Consider the following 15001-nt stretch of genomic DNA (forward strand, 5'->3'; position numbering starts at 1 on the left):
CGGAGCACGGGCTCTAGGCGCGCGGGCTTCAGTCCTTGTGGCACGCGGTCTCTAGAGCGCAGGCTCAGTAGTTGTGGCGCACGGGCTTAGTTGCTCCGCGGCATGTGGGATCTTCCAGGACCAGGGCTCGAACCCGTGCCCCCTGCATTGGCAGGCAGATTCTTAACCACTGTGCCACCAGGGAAGCCCTGTCCTTGTACTTTTCAAGAACATAATTCTGTCACGGAGGGAGTGAAAATATCAGTCCTTTCTACCGAATCGATTTCTCTGCTGCTCTTCAAATCCAGAAACATGTAGCCATGAGAATTTCATCCGTCCAGTTGGTGTTAATTCAGCTTCTGCTTGGTGCCGGCGTCTGTCAGCTTGTAGCCCACATGGAAAACCAAATTGCTGTTCTGGGGAGTATTCTGGCTGATGGCTGGTGCACAAAGCAGAGTCTGGGCTTCAACCCTCCTTATCTTCACCCCGAGTGCTTTTGTGAGCCAACCTCTAGCGACTTTAACTTCCTTAATTTTTAGAGAAGATCAGAACAGGCCTCTCATTCCTGAAGTTCAGCCCACTTAATTTTTATTTGCACAGCAAAACTGTTTTTAGACATTCCATTTAGGCGAACACTAGATAATTTGTATAGCATAGTGGATCTCAACCAGGGGTGTTTTTGACCCCTGGAGATACTTGGCAGACATTTTCAGTTGTCACACTTTGGAGCTGGTGGGGTGCTACTGGCATCTGGTAGGTGGAGGCCAGGGGCAAGGCTCAACATCCTACAGTGCACAGCATGGTCCCCATCTTGGCTGGAATGATCCAGCCAAGATGTCAAGAGTGCCGAGGCTGAGAAACCCTAGTTATGTACTGTTAAGCAGTCAGCAGCAAAAGGTGGAAATAAAACGTGAATACAAAACCAGGGTGATGTAGCAGAAATGGCTTCGAACGAGCAGCTTATACCCAGATTCTGTTCCCTGCCCTGTTGACTCACTAGCTGTGCGACCTTGAGCGCAACCTTAGCTGGAGCTGAGTCTCAGCTTCTGTGCCCTTGAATGAGGTGATCTTTATGGGCTCTTCCATTCACCACCATTCTGTTACCTGCCGGGTTTTTTTATGTGTACCCGTGCGGGTTATTATATCTATGTAAGATAATAGTCTCTTGTAGCATTTATGTGTTTAACCAGAGATCCATTATGTTCTGCGGCAGCCCCGGGCCTTTTTGGCATCTCTGTTATTTTGGTGTCTCCCCCTCTGCGTTTGCAAACACACCTTTCATATCCCCAGATACGTTATTTCTGTAATTCACATCACACGTACAGGGGAACTTTATTCACTTTGTTCTTTGTTGTAATCACAGGTTCAGTGCTCCATGTTTATTCAAAAAAGAAAATGCAAAATAAGGACTGAATCGTGCATCTGTTGTTGCTTGAGCTTCCTCTTCTCAGTGTCCACCCCCCCATACCAACTTTTCTTTAAAGGCTGAGATACAAGAGTGTCTGTCTACTTATGCAGAAAATCCACACAAGGTCCAGCACCGCTTTTGGTCCAGGGGAAAGACTGGGTGGGAAGGAGAAGAGCTGACTTAATTTCTGATCCTGATTTCTTTATTTTTCTTTCCTACTTTGTGGTGGATGTTACAGTACTTCAAGCTTCTTAGACTGGGAGGTCTTTGCTTATGGTGTGGTCAGATACTGCCACCTGGTGGTGCGTTCATATATGACACTCTGAGTAGAATACAAACTAGAGGTACCTGACTTAGTGAATGGGTCTTGGTAAGTGCTCTCGCAGGGCTGGGTTGGGTGAGCAGCTTCAGGCATGGACACAGGGTGACTCCTTGCCTCCCTTGATGCTTATGAAGCCTAGAGTCATCGCAGCTTCATAAAGTTGGCGAGGATCTCAGTACTCGTTATATTAACCCCACCCCTCATTTATGATGCCCGAGGTCACGTAGTTCCCTCCACTCTCCAGTCTGACCAAGAACAGTACAGTCTAAGTTTGACTCCAGCAAGCTTTAGCGAGAAAAATTTTTAGTAACATAAAATTCAGAATTGCCCATTGTGTTTTAAATCAACCTGAGGGGACAGAAGGTGGGGCAGGGGAGTGGGGAAATAAACTGTCATCTTTAACCGTTTTTACATGTTTACTACAATTTTATCTTCCCCACATTTTAAAAGTCAAATGTGTCATGATTTTGAAATCCGTTCCTATTTTCATTTCCCACTGGTATTTGCTAATATAAGTCCGTAAATATTTTGACCTTGTTCATCTGTTTATTGATGTTTTTTATTACATTCATACCCTGTTTAAAATTGTTGGCTTAAATTCTACAGTCTTTTCACTTTGTGCTTTTTTTTTTTTTTTTATCTCTTTTCTCATGCGGCTCGACAGAAACGTTCACTGTAAGTGACCTTGGACTTCTCCTTCGCCTTGCTGGTCAGGCTGTGCCACATCTTTGTGCAGTGAATCAGTGTATTTAGGATGGTCAGGGTGTGGTCAAGAAGGGCATAGCTCATAGCTGTGCTTTAATGTAGCTCAACAGTTGCTCTTATTATTGTTGTTGTCGTTTGAACGGTATTCATCCTGGCTATGAAAGTTGCGTAAGCACTTTTCTAAGAGCTTGACGTATTTTTTTCTTCCTTGCGTTTTTTCCCAGACTTTAACGCTTTCATTATTTTAGTATGCCAGCTGGCAGCTTCGCCCACGGTGTGATTTTCCTTATACTTTCCTCCCTTTTGTCAAGCAGCGTTGCTGTCCTTAGGTCTCAGTGTCTGTGTGTCTGTGTTCAATGATGGAAGGGTCAGAGGTTTCTGAAATGAATGTGTGGAAGCTTGTTTATTCCTTACTTCACTGGCGTTGCTCCCCACTTTCCGTCTCGTTGCCTTGAAGCCCAAGAGCAGACGGTTGCGGTGTGTACTGGGGGATGTGCCGCGTGCTTTCTTTCTCACCCAGGGCAGGTGCTGACCGTACCTCCTTCTGTCAACTCCTGCATCCAGTTGCTCCGTGAATGTGCTAAGCCCAGGATCACTGAGGGTTGATTCCCCCATTTCCTTTCTCTCTTCATCCACTTTCATTGCAATGAGAGAGAAATTTTGTCAGTCACACCACTGGGTTGCCTGGAAGTTACCTGGATCGTTGTGCGGTGTTACTTCCTTAAAGGCGTGTAAGGCCGAGTGTCAGGGCTGGGAATGGAAGTAGTGAGCCGTTGTGTTTGATGGGGTTCCATGCAGCAAACTGAGGGGTTCTCTCTGCAATTCGGAGCTGGGGGCTCTGGGTCCTTCCATGGGGGCGGGGGTGACGAGCAGAGCTGGACTTGGGAGTCGTCATCTACGATCTGAGAGTCGGTGCCTCCGGCCACCCCAGGACGGAGCCAGCTTCTGCCCCTGACCGAGGTGGAGCCGGTGGCCCCCACGCTGGGCGCTGCAGACCTTTGAAAGGTCGGCTTTTGTCTGCCGTTAACATCGTGAGACCAAAGGCCACAGCCCTGTCTGTTCTGTACCCCGATGAATGTGTTTGGGTTTAATTGTTGCTGTGAATAATAATTTGGCTGAGAAGAGAGATGGTCATTGGTGGACTCGCTATTTCCCTCAACTCAGGGGTGCACAGGTGTCTAGATTTTCAATTTCTAGAGCTTAGATGGCCGGAGAACATAGAAAGACAAGAGGGGCCTGCATTATTAATAAGAGGCATTGTGATGCCAGAGTGAGGCTCAGTTTGGGGCTTCGTGGTTTAAGCCTGTGTTCTAACCGTGTGTGCCTCTCTCAGAAGCGTTGAGGTTCCTGTGTCCGTCGCCACATTTAGCAGCGGGAGACGACATGCCTGTTTCTATTGCTTTTATTAAAAGGAGCTTGTTGCTGTGAGGGAAGGAGTAGAAAGAGTTGATGAAATGGTAAAAGGGAAAATGTCAGTGGTTGTCTTGGGCTCTTGGTTTAAATAGATACAAGACAAAAATAAGCTGCCCAGTGATGGTCCTTTCTAATCCCAGGAGACAGTTCTGGAAGCCAGCCTGGCCCCAGGGCTGCTGAGGAGGGCGCTGCAGTTAGAGCGGCAGAGGGGTCATGGAGACGTTGGCAGAGGCCGAGTCTGGGTGCCTCTGTGTCCTCTGACTTGAAAGTCACTCCATTTTGTTGGGGGTTATTTGATGCTTTTTAAAAACTCTGTCTTCTGAGTATAAAGCAGTGTAGCCTATGTGCCTTGTATAAAGTATGGAGAATACCAAGCAGCGTCAAGGAGGAAACACCCCCCTCCCACTTCTCGGAGAGCGCGCTGCCATCCGCGTGCAGGCGAAGTCTCTCTCCCGGGCTTCCCGTGTGACGCTCTCTCAAAGGGCCACGCCAAAGGCCTTCCCGCCACCTTCTGACCTGTGCGCTCATTAAGGAGGTGAAAGGAGATTGATGATCATTTAAAGAGCTTTTAAAGAAGTAGCCAGAAGCCTGTTTCTTCCATTTTCCAATATAAGAAAAGACTGGAGCAGAGTGCATGTAAACACACATCTGCACACGTGCTGGCCTGTCTCTGTCCCTTCGTGCCTTTGTCTCTGCTCTGCCCTGGGCTTCCGCGCTGTCGCCTCCTGAGCCCGGCCGTGTCTCTCGCTTGCAGCAGTGACCCCCCGAGAAGACAGCGCCCAGAGGCTGGAGCGGAGAGTGCGCTGCGTGTCTGCCTGCCTGTCCGATTACTCGCTGGCCAGTGACAGTGGCGTGTTTGAACCTCCCACCAAAAGGTTAGAAGCTGACCTTCTGGCCTCCCTGGGCTGACTTCCCAAAAGGCACCCCTGCCGAGACCTGTCTGGCTTGACACTCTGTGTGTCTCCGGGGTGCAGCTCTTCTGGCTTCTCTCCATGCGGGAGGGGCCCTGAGCATCCCCACGGACCCCCTCTCCTCCCAGGTGGCGTCTGGGGACTGGCCTGGCTTCGGGCATCTAGGACGACTGCTTTCTCTCCGGCCCCGGGGGTTGGAAGGCATGATCCTAGTAGAGCCGGAAAAGGAGAACCAGTGTGCGAGAGAGACCTGCTTTTCTAGAAAGGACGTTCACTAGAAATGGATGTTCCCCCCGTCCCCTTTCCTTAGCTGGAGGAATCACTTTGCAAGGACAAAATCCCTTGTGGGCTTTATTTTGTTTGAGACCTTTGATGTCATTTTTTCAGCTCAGATATCTGTATGCATTTCACTTGTCGCCAACTTTTTTTTGTTTTTTTTTTTTTTGGCTGCGCTGCTCAGCTTGCGGGATCTTAGTTCCCTGACCAGGGATTGCACCCGCGCCCCCTGCAGTGGAAGCGCGGAGTCTTAAACCACTGGAGCACCAGGGAAGTCCCCCCTGCAAAGCTTTTAAAAGTATATGTTTTTGAACGTTGTCGTGAATAGCACGTGTGGTTTTGAGAGGTATTTTCTCAAAAAGGCCACTTCGTCAGCAGGTACCCTGGGAGGTGACGTCATGGATCCTGGGGACCTGCCGTGCCCTGTCAGTCACTTAAAGCATTTATTTATGTCGCAACTTAATAAAGCCCTTCTCAGTTAGAAGCGCCCCTAGTGTGAGAGAGCTTCTGCGGAGCCCGAGGTAAGCAGGTCCCCTCGGAATAACGCGGTGCCTTTCCGGTTGTGCTCAGGAGTGAGGACGCCGACGAGCCTGTGCCTGGAGACGCTTGCGGTAACGAGGGGCCCCAGATCCATGTTGGATTCTTGTGAGTACAGAAGGCTCCTTCCCTGTTGCTCGTAAAGACGACGGGTAGATTGGGGCCCGCCCGGCCCGGCGACTCACACCTCCACACACAGGCCAGGAGGCGTGGCGGGACCCGCGTGATCCGGCTGCTTCTCCCTGGCCTGGGGACCCCCGGGCCCATCTCAGCGGTCTCAGGTGAAGGGACAGAGGTGGCGGGAAGGAGAGATGGGCACGAGCGGCTCCACTGCCGTCCTCCAACACCGAGTCACAGCTGGGGACTGTCACCCCATGGGCACGGTCAGGCCCTCGGGGAAGTTCCCGCCGGAGCTGGGGTAGCCAGGTGCTGTGCAACACTAAGCGTTTTGGTTTCTAGCCGCAGTGTCTGTGAAGGCAGCAACCAGCAGTGTTCAGGCGAACGAGGCAGGATGTTCACATCCCAGCAGCTTTCTTTTGCTCACCCTTGTCATCCTAGTGTTGCTCGGCACTCGTGACATTCGGGCTGGGTCATTCTTGGTTGGGGGCCGCCCTGTGCCCTCTGGGGTGTTGAGCAGCAGCCCTGGCCTCCACCCACTAGATCCAGTAGCCCCCCCACTCCACTCAGTGTGACAGTAAGAAACGTCTCTCGACTTTGCACAGGTCCCCTGGGGGTGGGGTGAGGACCACTGCGGTAGTTCAAGCAGGATTTCTCCACCGTGGGGCATTTGCAGCCTGTGAACGTGCATTTTATTTTCTAGGCACGACAGTGCCAGCGAGTGTCTCCTCGTGAATGTGCTCCAACTGAAGAACTTTGCCGGGCTGGTGGTGAAGGAAGACTGCAAAATGTAAGCTCCCGCGCCGGTGGGGGCCGTGTCCTCCCCCCGGGCCCTCCTCCACACGGCACCACTGGCTGACCTGCTGCACGTGGCAGTTTGGGGAGGGAAAAGACTGTCTTGGAACCTGAATTTAGAATAAAACGCCAGGGAATGTCTGTCTGAAATCTAAAGGACTGTAAGTTTTAAGAAGAGGCTGGTTTATCATTTGAGGCAGGTGGAGTTACTGGAGCCAGGCTGGTTATGTGCCGTGGCCATGCTGACAAAGTGCCGGGTGCCCGTCATCGGCAGCGTTGGGGCTTAAAACGTCCATCCTGCTCACAAGGCTGGTGGCGACACAGCCACACTCGGCTCTTGAGATCTGATGAGGTGCCTGAAGAGGCCTCAGGCTGGGATCAGGCATCCTTGTCCGAGCAGGGAGAAGGAAATCTGTGTTGTTCCCGCTGGGGAGATGGGTGCCCGATGGGGGTGTGAGGTCCCACTTACCCTGGCGGGTGAACCCACCTGTGATGGGTGTTCAGGCCCGACGGTGCCCTCCCCTTCCATGAGTCGTCTTTGTAAACTGGCCTCCCGAAGGCCTAGGAAGCAGCCTGGTGTTCAGCGGCTGAGGGTTCGCCCTGATGGTGTACTTCACTCCACTGATGCTGGAGCTTCTCCTGGGTGCTGGCTTCCGTGCTGGGGGCAGACAGGGCCGGGAGCCCAGCCTGGCGGGTGCCTGGGTGGGCGAGCAGTCTGAGAGGCAAGGCAGGTAGAGCTTGGAGAGGGAGCCAAGGGGCCGTGGAGAGATCAGTGCAGATGTTTTCCCACAAAGATGGTAAAAGCAGAACCTCCGTTTGAGTCCCCCTGAAGTCCTAACCACTGACTTGCAAGTCTTCTCTTTGTGATTGGGTTTTTCCCCCTGATCTCCAGGGGCACGTAAGTTCTTTGGGCTTACTCTTAGTTGAGAAAAGGATCTTTTCCAAAAGACATTAAAATTCTGCACATGGGCAGTGGAACAGAGCGGCGTATGTGCACACGTATGTGGTCCATGCGTGTCACGTGCAGATGTGTCAGTAAGCGCTGCCTCTGTCTGCTTTTTCCTTCCTCTCTTGGTTCCAGACACATCCGCGTCTATTTGCCCCCACTTGACTCCGGCACGCCAAACACTTACTGCTCTAAGGCTCTGGAATTGCAAGCCCCCCTGATATTTAATGAAGTTTTCAGAATCCCTGTGCATTCAAGCATGGTGACGTTGAAGTCCCTTCAGTTATACGTGTGCTCAGTGAATCCGCAGCTGCAGGAAGAACTGCTGGTACGGCGCCCTCCTCACCCTCTCCTCCTCCCTCCCCTCCTTCCTGTGTCCTGCGGTGGGGCACTTAGAATTTGTCCTGATGTCAAGTGATCTCTGTAGCTGGGAGGACAGAAAGGGATGATAAAACCCCTTATCTTGTCAAGTGTTCTGTAATTTAAATATATTATCTCAGCTAATACTTGCAAAACTCCTATGCAACGGCTTCTGCATTATCCCTGTCTTGCGTCACGGGAACTAATAAAAGTTGGGTTGAGAAATTTGGCAGAAGTATAGGATGGTCAGTTAAATTTGAATTTCAAATAAACTATGGATGCCTTTTACTGTAAGTATGTCCCATGTAATATCTGGGACATACTTCTATTTTAAAAAAATCTGTTTATTTGAAATTGCAGTTCACCCAGATGCCCTCTTTTTTATCTGGCAATCCTATAACTGGGCAGGTCAACAGTCCGTCTCACCCCGGCCAGCCGGTGCAGGGCCAGGGCTTGGAAGCCAGGGTGCTTTCTTCCCGAGGTTGGAGTTTTCCCCCTTGGTCCCACCCCTTCAGCGGCAGAATTAGAGATTGGAGAGTTCCACCAGTCCTCTCTCTCTCTCTCTTTTTTTCTTTTTTTTGGGGGGGTGGTGGTGTTATTTATTTATTTATTTATTTACTTACTTATATTATTTTACACCAGTCCTCTCTTTTTTCAAAAATTCCTGCTAGAATCAGCGGCTCTTTGAGTGGCAGATCCTGAGCCTGACCCACCATTCCACGTTGTCCATTCTCTGCCCCTGTTCCCTTCTAGCACTTTCTGATTGGGCTGAACAAGCAAGCAAGGAGCCATCCCCATTACGATCCTTTTCGATGACTTTCATTTTACTGCAGTCCTTTGAATAGCAGTGACACATTGTATGGCCTTTCTGCTTAAGATTAAAGGGTGACTTTGATGCCCATTGGTTGTTAAGGTGCAGTCATTCAGGGCCTGTTCTGCTTTTTTTTTTTTTTAACACCGCACAGGGCATTGCTCAGATTAACTTGGCTGATTACGATGGTTCGAGCGAGATGCAGCTGCGCTGGTACTCGGTGCAGGTGTTCACCGGCCCCGAGCCGCCCCGGCGGGAGGACGAGCGGCTGGGACACAGTGACTTCCGGGACCCTGCACCCACCACGTCTGGAAAGACAGTAGGTGGCCTGGCTTTGAGACGGGCTTTTCCTGGGGACATTGTTTCTAAGAAACGTGTGTAGACTTAGTCTTAGAACACAGTGGCGATGAAGAAGCAGGGTTTCAAGGGAAGTAATAAAAACGGACTGTAGTGATGTAGGTGGCCATTCTTGATGATGTTCTTTAATGCAACATGTTCATGATCATGAGTGATGCGTTGGTTGCTTTAAAATTTGAGTCCTCAGAGCTACATGGAAAGGCCAAGTTACCGTCTTGCTGTCAACCGGGGGTGAGCTGCTTCCTGCTGGAGAGCAGCCGGGGATGGCCACCAGCCCGGCAGCAGGGATGCTCCCCACGGGCCGTGCACGCGCTCGCTTTCCGCTTTGCCGCCCGCACGCCGCTGGCCTCGGCTGCTTCTTGGCAGCGTCCCTTTCATCCTGTAGGACGCGGTGACGGTGCTGCTGGCGAGAACCACGGCCCAGCTGCAGGCGGTGGAGAGAGAGCTGGCCGAGGAGCGGGTGAAGCTGGAGTACACGGAGGAGGAGATCCTGGAGATGGAGCGCAAGGAGGAGCAGGCCGAGGCCGCGTCCGAGAGGTGCGCGCGGCCAGCAGCCCCTCGGGGGAGAGGCAGCCGGGATGTTCGTCAGACACAACGCCATGTAGAGTGTGTGCGGCGACTCTTCGGTACCTTTGCCCAGAAGTCGGGATTTTCACGGGGGATTGTACGCCAGTCTGCACGAGGGCAGTACATTGACCCCAGCTCTACGCGCAGGCTTTTCACGTTTCCTTCTGTTCCCCGAATTTCTCTCAAAGAGGGGGCTGTTGAGGGACTCCCTCTGCCCGGATTGAATACGATAGGGCCCTTTAAGTTTTGCCTTTTTCTTTATTAACTGCTTTATTGGGATATAATCTCCCTACCGTACGGTTCACCCATTAAGTGGACAATTCGCTGGTTTGTAGCGCAGGCACAGAGCTGTGCCGCCAACATCACACTCAAGTTGAGGGCGTTTTCGTCGTGCCAAAAGGAAACCCCATACCCATTAACAGTCCGCCCGGTCCTCCCAGCCCCTGGCGACTGCCCGTCTGCGTGCCATCTCCAGGGATTTGCCTGTCCTGGGCCTTTCTTGTAAATGGAATCGTGCGATGCCCCTTTACCTCTTCCCCGGAGCAGCCCGTGGTGAACGCTTGACTCGGGGTGGGGCAGATGTGTCTGCAGTAGAGGAGCAGCTCAGATGGGCAGGCACCGCGAGTGAATCGCTTCCCGGCGGGTCCTTTCCGGCAGCACTTTCATGTTGCTTTACTTCCACGGTTTTCCATAAAGAGCGTCATGTTTCCAAAGCTTGCTACTTCTTCCTAATAGCTTTCTCTGGATTTATTTTCAAGAGGAATTTATTTTCGGAAGGGAAAGTGCATGGCAGAGGGGGAGAAGGGTGTGTGTTCAGGGATGGGCAGGAGGCTGGGAGGGCTCGCGGAGAGAGGGTTCCGGGCTGCTGGCATCTTCAGCGGCTGCAATTGGGCGATACAGACAGACGGACCCTCTTAATGAAAGGCCTTGTAGCTCTGTCTTCCCTATGAAACAGAACTGCCTTTCATTTTATGAGAAAAGCAACCGTCTTCGGTCATTGGAAGCAAATATGGGGCGTCTCTGCTGCTGTGCCCTGGGTGCAGCAGTAAAGTCAGTGCCCTGATGAACGTCTTGGGGGCTTTTGCCATGCCCGCCTTCAGGAGTTGGCAAGCTGACTCGGTGGACAGTGGCTGTAGCAGCTGCGCCCAGACCAGCCCCCGGCACCCAGAGCCCTGCTGCGTTGCTGTCAGCTCCATCCACGGACACACGTTTGCTGGCCAGGCAGACCCTTACGGCCCCGAGGAACTTCAGCCCCCACCTCTGAAGGTAAGCAGAAAAGGACAAAGGATTTCGCGGAGCCCCTGATGTTTTGCCACCCAGCACCAGGCGCTGCCCTGGAAGGAGGGGCTGTGTGCCCTACGCGAGGGAATTGAAGTGAGTGGCCTCAGATCTGTAAACAGCAGGTACCATGGAAACGTCTGTCTACTTTAAATTAAAAGGAAAGGACAACTAAAAGGGGTGGATTTTAACTCCTTCATGTGCCCTCTTCAGGGCCGCGTGTGGCTCAGGGTGTTTCGTGGGTCCCTAAGGTTTTGGACGCTTGTTGTTCTCCGTTTGTGACATTAAGAGCAGCGAAGCATCCTTTTGGCCCTTCTGTTCACCCGATCCTAGTTGTGCCCATCACCGTATCTCCAGTGGGGAAATCTTTCAGGTTTGTGGTGACAAATGTCTAAGGAACCCAGTGGGGTTGGGAGACACTGTATCAGTGCTCGATTGCAACTTTGTTTCCCAACTGTTCAACTCATCAGAACGTCTACCAGCACAGCCCCTGATCTCAGTCCAAAACACAGGTCCTGAGAAAAGTGAGAGCCTCCCGCTGGCAGCCTCCCGCACTGCAGCCCATGCAGTGCCTCGGGCGGAGATGTTCTGGGCGCGGCTGCCGGTCATGGCCATTATTCCTCTTTCTAAGACGTTGGCGAGCGTTGGCCTACGTCAGGGGCAGTAGCTGTGGGAGGCTAGCTTGGTGTGTCCTCCTCCCTCAACTTTTAATTTTGAAGCACTTCAGATCTACAGAGAAGTTGCTAGAATAGTACAACGCATACTCGTATCCCCTTCACCTAGACTCCTCCCCAGTTGTTAGTTCTTCACCACATTTGCATTCTCTCTTTCCATGTGCATGTGGTAGCTGCCAGGCATTGCAGATGCAACAGCAAAGAAACAAATGGAAAGTCCTGCCCTGTGGGCAACAGACAGGGTAAAACAGTAAAATACAGCAGCGTTTGAGATAGTCAAAGGGGCTACTGAAGAATGAGATGGTAGGGAAGCAGGGTTTGCATTTTTAGAAAGAATTACCGTTTTAGAAAGGGTTACATTTAGAAGTGTAAATTGGTATCTACAAACATCAGGACTGTAAAATGGTGCAGCCGCTATAGAAAACAGTATGGAGGTTCCTCAAAAAATTAAAAATAGGGACTTCCCTGGTGGTGCAGTGGTTAAGAATCCGCCTACCAATGCAGGGGACACGGGTTCAAGCCGTGGTCCGGGAAGATCCCACATGCCACGGAGCAACTAAGCCTGTGAGCCACACGGCCCGCGTGCCCATGCTCGGCAACAAAAACAAGCCATGGTGATGAGAAGCCCGCGCATCGCAACAAGGAGTAGCCCCTGCTCGCCGCAACTAGAGAAAGCCTGTGCACAGCGCCTGTGCGCAGCAGTACAGACCCAACGTAGCCAAAAATAAATAAATAAATCTATTTTTAAAAAAAATTAAAAATAGAAATACCATATGATCCAGCAATTCCACTTCTGGATGTACATCCAAAAGAGCTGAAAGCAGGTCTCCAAGAGATACTTGCACATCCACATTCATAGCAGCATTATTCACAGTAGCCAAGAGGTGGAAGCAGCCCATGTGTCCGTCGACAGCTGAATGGATAAGGAAAAAGTGGTATATATGTACTATGGAATATTAGCCTTAAAAAGGAAGGAAGTCACATCACAGGCTACAACGTGGATGAAGCTTGAAGACACTGTGCTAAGTGAAATAAGCCAGTCACAAAAAAATGAATCCTATACGATTCCACTTATATGAGATTCCTAAAGTAATTAAATTCATAGAGACAGAAAGTGGAATGGTGGTTACCAGGGGCTAGAGATGGGGAAATGGGGAGTTGTTGAATGGGGACAGAGTTCAGTTTGGGAAGGTGAAAAAATTCTAGAGATCTCTTTCACAACAATTTAAGTATATTTAATACTACTGAACTGCACAATGAAAAATCGTTACAATGGTAAATTTTACTTACTTATTTATTGTTGGCTGCGTTGGGTCTTCGTTGCTGCATGCGGGCTTTCTTTAGTTGCGGAGAGCAGGGGCTCCTCTTCGTTGTGATGTGCAGGCTTCTCATTGTGGTGGCTTCTCATTGTGGAGTCTGGGCTCTAGGCGCGCAGGCTTCAGTAGTTGTGGCATGCAGGCTCAGTAGTTGTGGTGCACGGGCTTAGTTGCTCCGCGGCATGTGGGATCTTCCCGGACCAGGGCTCAAATCTGTGTCCCCTGCATTGGCGGGTGGATTCTTAACCACTGCACCACCAGGGAAGTCCACGATGGTTAATTTTATGTATTTTTTATAATAGAAATGAAAGGTCATAGAAGTCTCACTGAGAAGGCAGTTTTTGAGCGAAGTCCTTAAGGAAGGAGTCTGGGAGCCTTGTGTGGGGCTGGGGATGGGCATTCAGGTGCAGGGAGCTGCAAGTGCAGGTGGGGTCGGGGTAAGGAGGCATCAGAGCTGAGGACAGAGGGAGTCAAGGGGCCACATCATACAGGGCCTACTCAGGACTCTTGCTTTTTCTCTTGAGAGCATTGGAAAACTGGTGGATAGTTTTGAACCCAGGGGTGATGTGATCTGACTCACTTTTTAAATTTTTTCCTAGAATAATTTATTGACATGAAAATCTCATAAAATGAACCCTTTCAAAGTGGACATTTCAGTGACTTTGAATACATTTACAATGTTGTGCAACCACCACTTCTCTCTGGTACCAAGACGTTTCTTTCACCCCAAAGTAAAACCCCATAACCATTAGCATTCACTCTCCCTTATCTCTCCCCGACCCCTGGCAACCACCAATCTGCTTTGTTTCTATGGATTTGCCAATTCTGGATGTTTTGTGTAAATGGAATCATCCAGGGTTTAAAAGATCAGACTCCAGGGGATCGTAGCCAAGATGACAGAGTAGGGAAGAGCTCACCTCCACCCACAGGTGTACCAAAAGTACGACTGCAGTTGACCCTTGAACAACACAGGGGTTAAGGGTGCTGACCCACCTCACAGTCGAAAATCTGCATTTGGGAGTTGTTTTTTTTTTTAACACCTAAAGGAACTAGAAAAAGAAGAACAAATAAGATCCAAAGTTAGTAGAAGGAAAGAAAGAAAGATCAGAGCAGAAATTAATGAAAGAGACTAAAAAGAATAGTAGAAAATATCAGTGAAACTAAGAAGTGGTTCTTTGAAAAGATAAACAAAATTGGTAAACCTTTAGACTCATCAAGAAAAAAAGAGAGCCTAAATAAATAAAATCAGAAATGAAAAAAAGAGGGGACTTCCCTGGTGGTCCAGTGGTTAAGACTCACAGACTACATGGCACAGCAAAAAAAAGAAAAAAAAGAAACAAAAAAAAGAAGTTACAACTGACACCACTGAAATACAAAGGATCATAAGAGATTACTATGAACAGTCGTATGCCAGTAAACTGGATAACCTAGAAGAAATGGATGAATTCCTAGAAACATACAATTTCCCAAAACTGAATCAGAAAGAAATAGAAAATATGAACAGACCGATTATCAGTAATGAAACTGAATCAGTAATTTAAAAACTCCCAACAAACAAAAGTTCAGGATCAGATAGCTTCACAGGTGAATTCTACCAAACATTTAAAGAAGAGTTAACACTCATTCTTCTCAAACTATTCCCAAAAATTGAAGAGGAAGGAGTGCTTCTGAACTCATTCTATGAGGCCACCATCACCCCGACCAAAACCAAAGACACCACAAAAAAATAAAGCGACAGGCCAATATCACTCACGAACATAGATGCAAAAATGCTCAACAAAATACTAGCAAACCAAATCCAACAATATATTAAAAGGATCATAAACCATGCTCAAGTGGGATTTATCCCAGGGATGCAAGGATTGTTCAGTATCCACAAATCAATCCAAGAGATATACACCATGTTAGCAAATTGAAGAATAAAAATCAAGATCATGTCAGTAGATGCAGAAAAAGCTTTTGACAAAATTCCGCATCCATTTATGATAAAAGGTCTCCAGAAAGTTGGTATAGAGGGAACATAACTTGACCATATATGGCCATATATGATAAGCCCACAGCTATCATCATATTCAGTGGTGAAAAGCTGAAAGCATTTCCTCTAAGATCAGGAGCAAGGCCCACTCTCGTCACTTTTATTCAACATAGTATTGGAAGCCCTAGCCACAGCAATCAGACAAGAGAAAGAAGTAAAAGGAATCCAAATTGGAAAGGAAGAAGTAAAACTGT

General features: G+C 49.5%; 1 protein-coding gene across 4 annotated transcripts in view; it reads left to right on the top strand.

Moving 5' to 3' along the window:
* Window positions 1-15001, top strand: part of WWC3 (WWC family member 3) — a 129046-nt gene that overhangs the window by 102366 nt on the left and 11679 nt on the right. For 3 of the 4 annotated variants that reach the window (XM_068534192.1, XM_068534193.1, XM_068534195.1), the window contains 7 exons: window positions 4582-4702; window positions 5585-5659; window positions 6372-6458; window positions 7545-7737; window positions 8735-8899; window positions 9323-9474; window positions 10605-10770. In XM_068534192.1, coding sequence (XP_068390293.1) covers window positions 4582-4702; window positions 5585-5659; window positions 6372-6458; window positions 7545-7737; window positions 8735-8899; window positions 9323-9474; window positions 10605-10770 — 959 coding nt within the window. The remainder of the gene's footprint in view (window positions 1-4581; window positions 4703-5584; window positions 5660-6371; window positions 6459-7544; window positions 7738-8734; window positions 8900-9322; window positions 9475-10604; window positions 10771-15001) is intronic. The other variant, XM_068534194.1, reaches the window with a different exon arrangement.

This window comes from Eschrichtius robustus, chromosome X (genome assembly GCF_028021215.1).
Source record: "Eschrichtius robustus isolate mEscRob2 chromosome X, mEscRob2.pri, whole genome shotgun sequence".
Lineage (NCBI taxonomy): Eukaryota > Metazoa > Chordata > Mammalia > Artiodactyla > Eschrichtiidae > Eschrichtius > Eschrichtius robustus.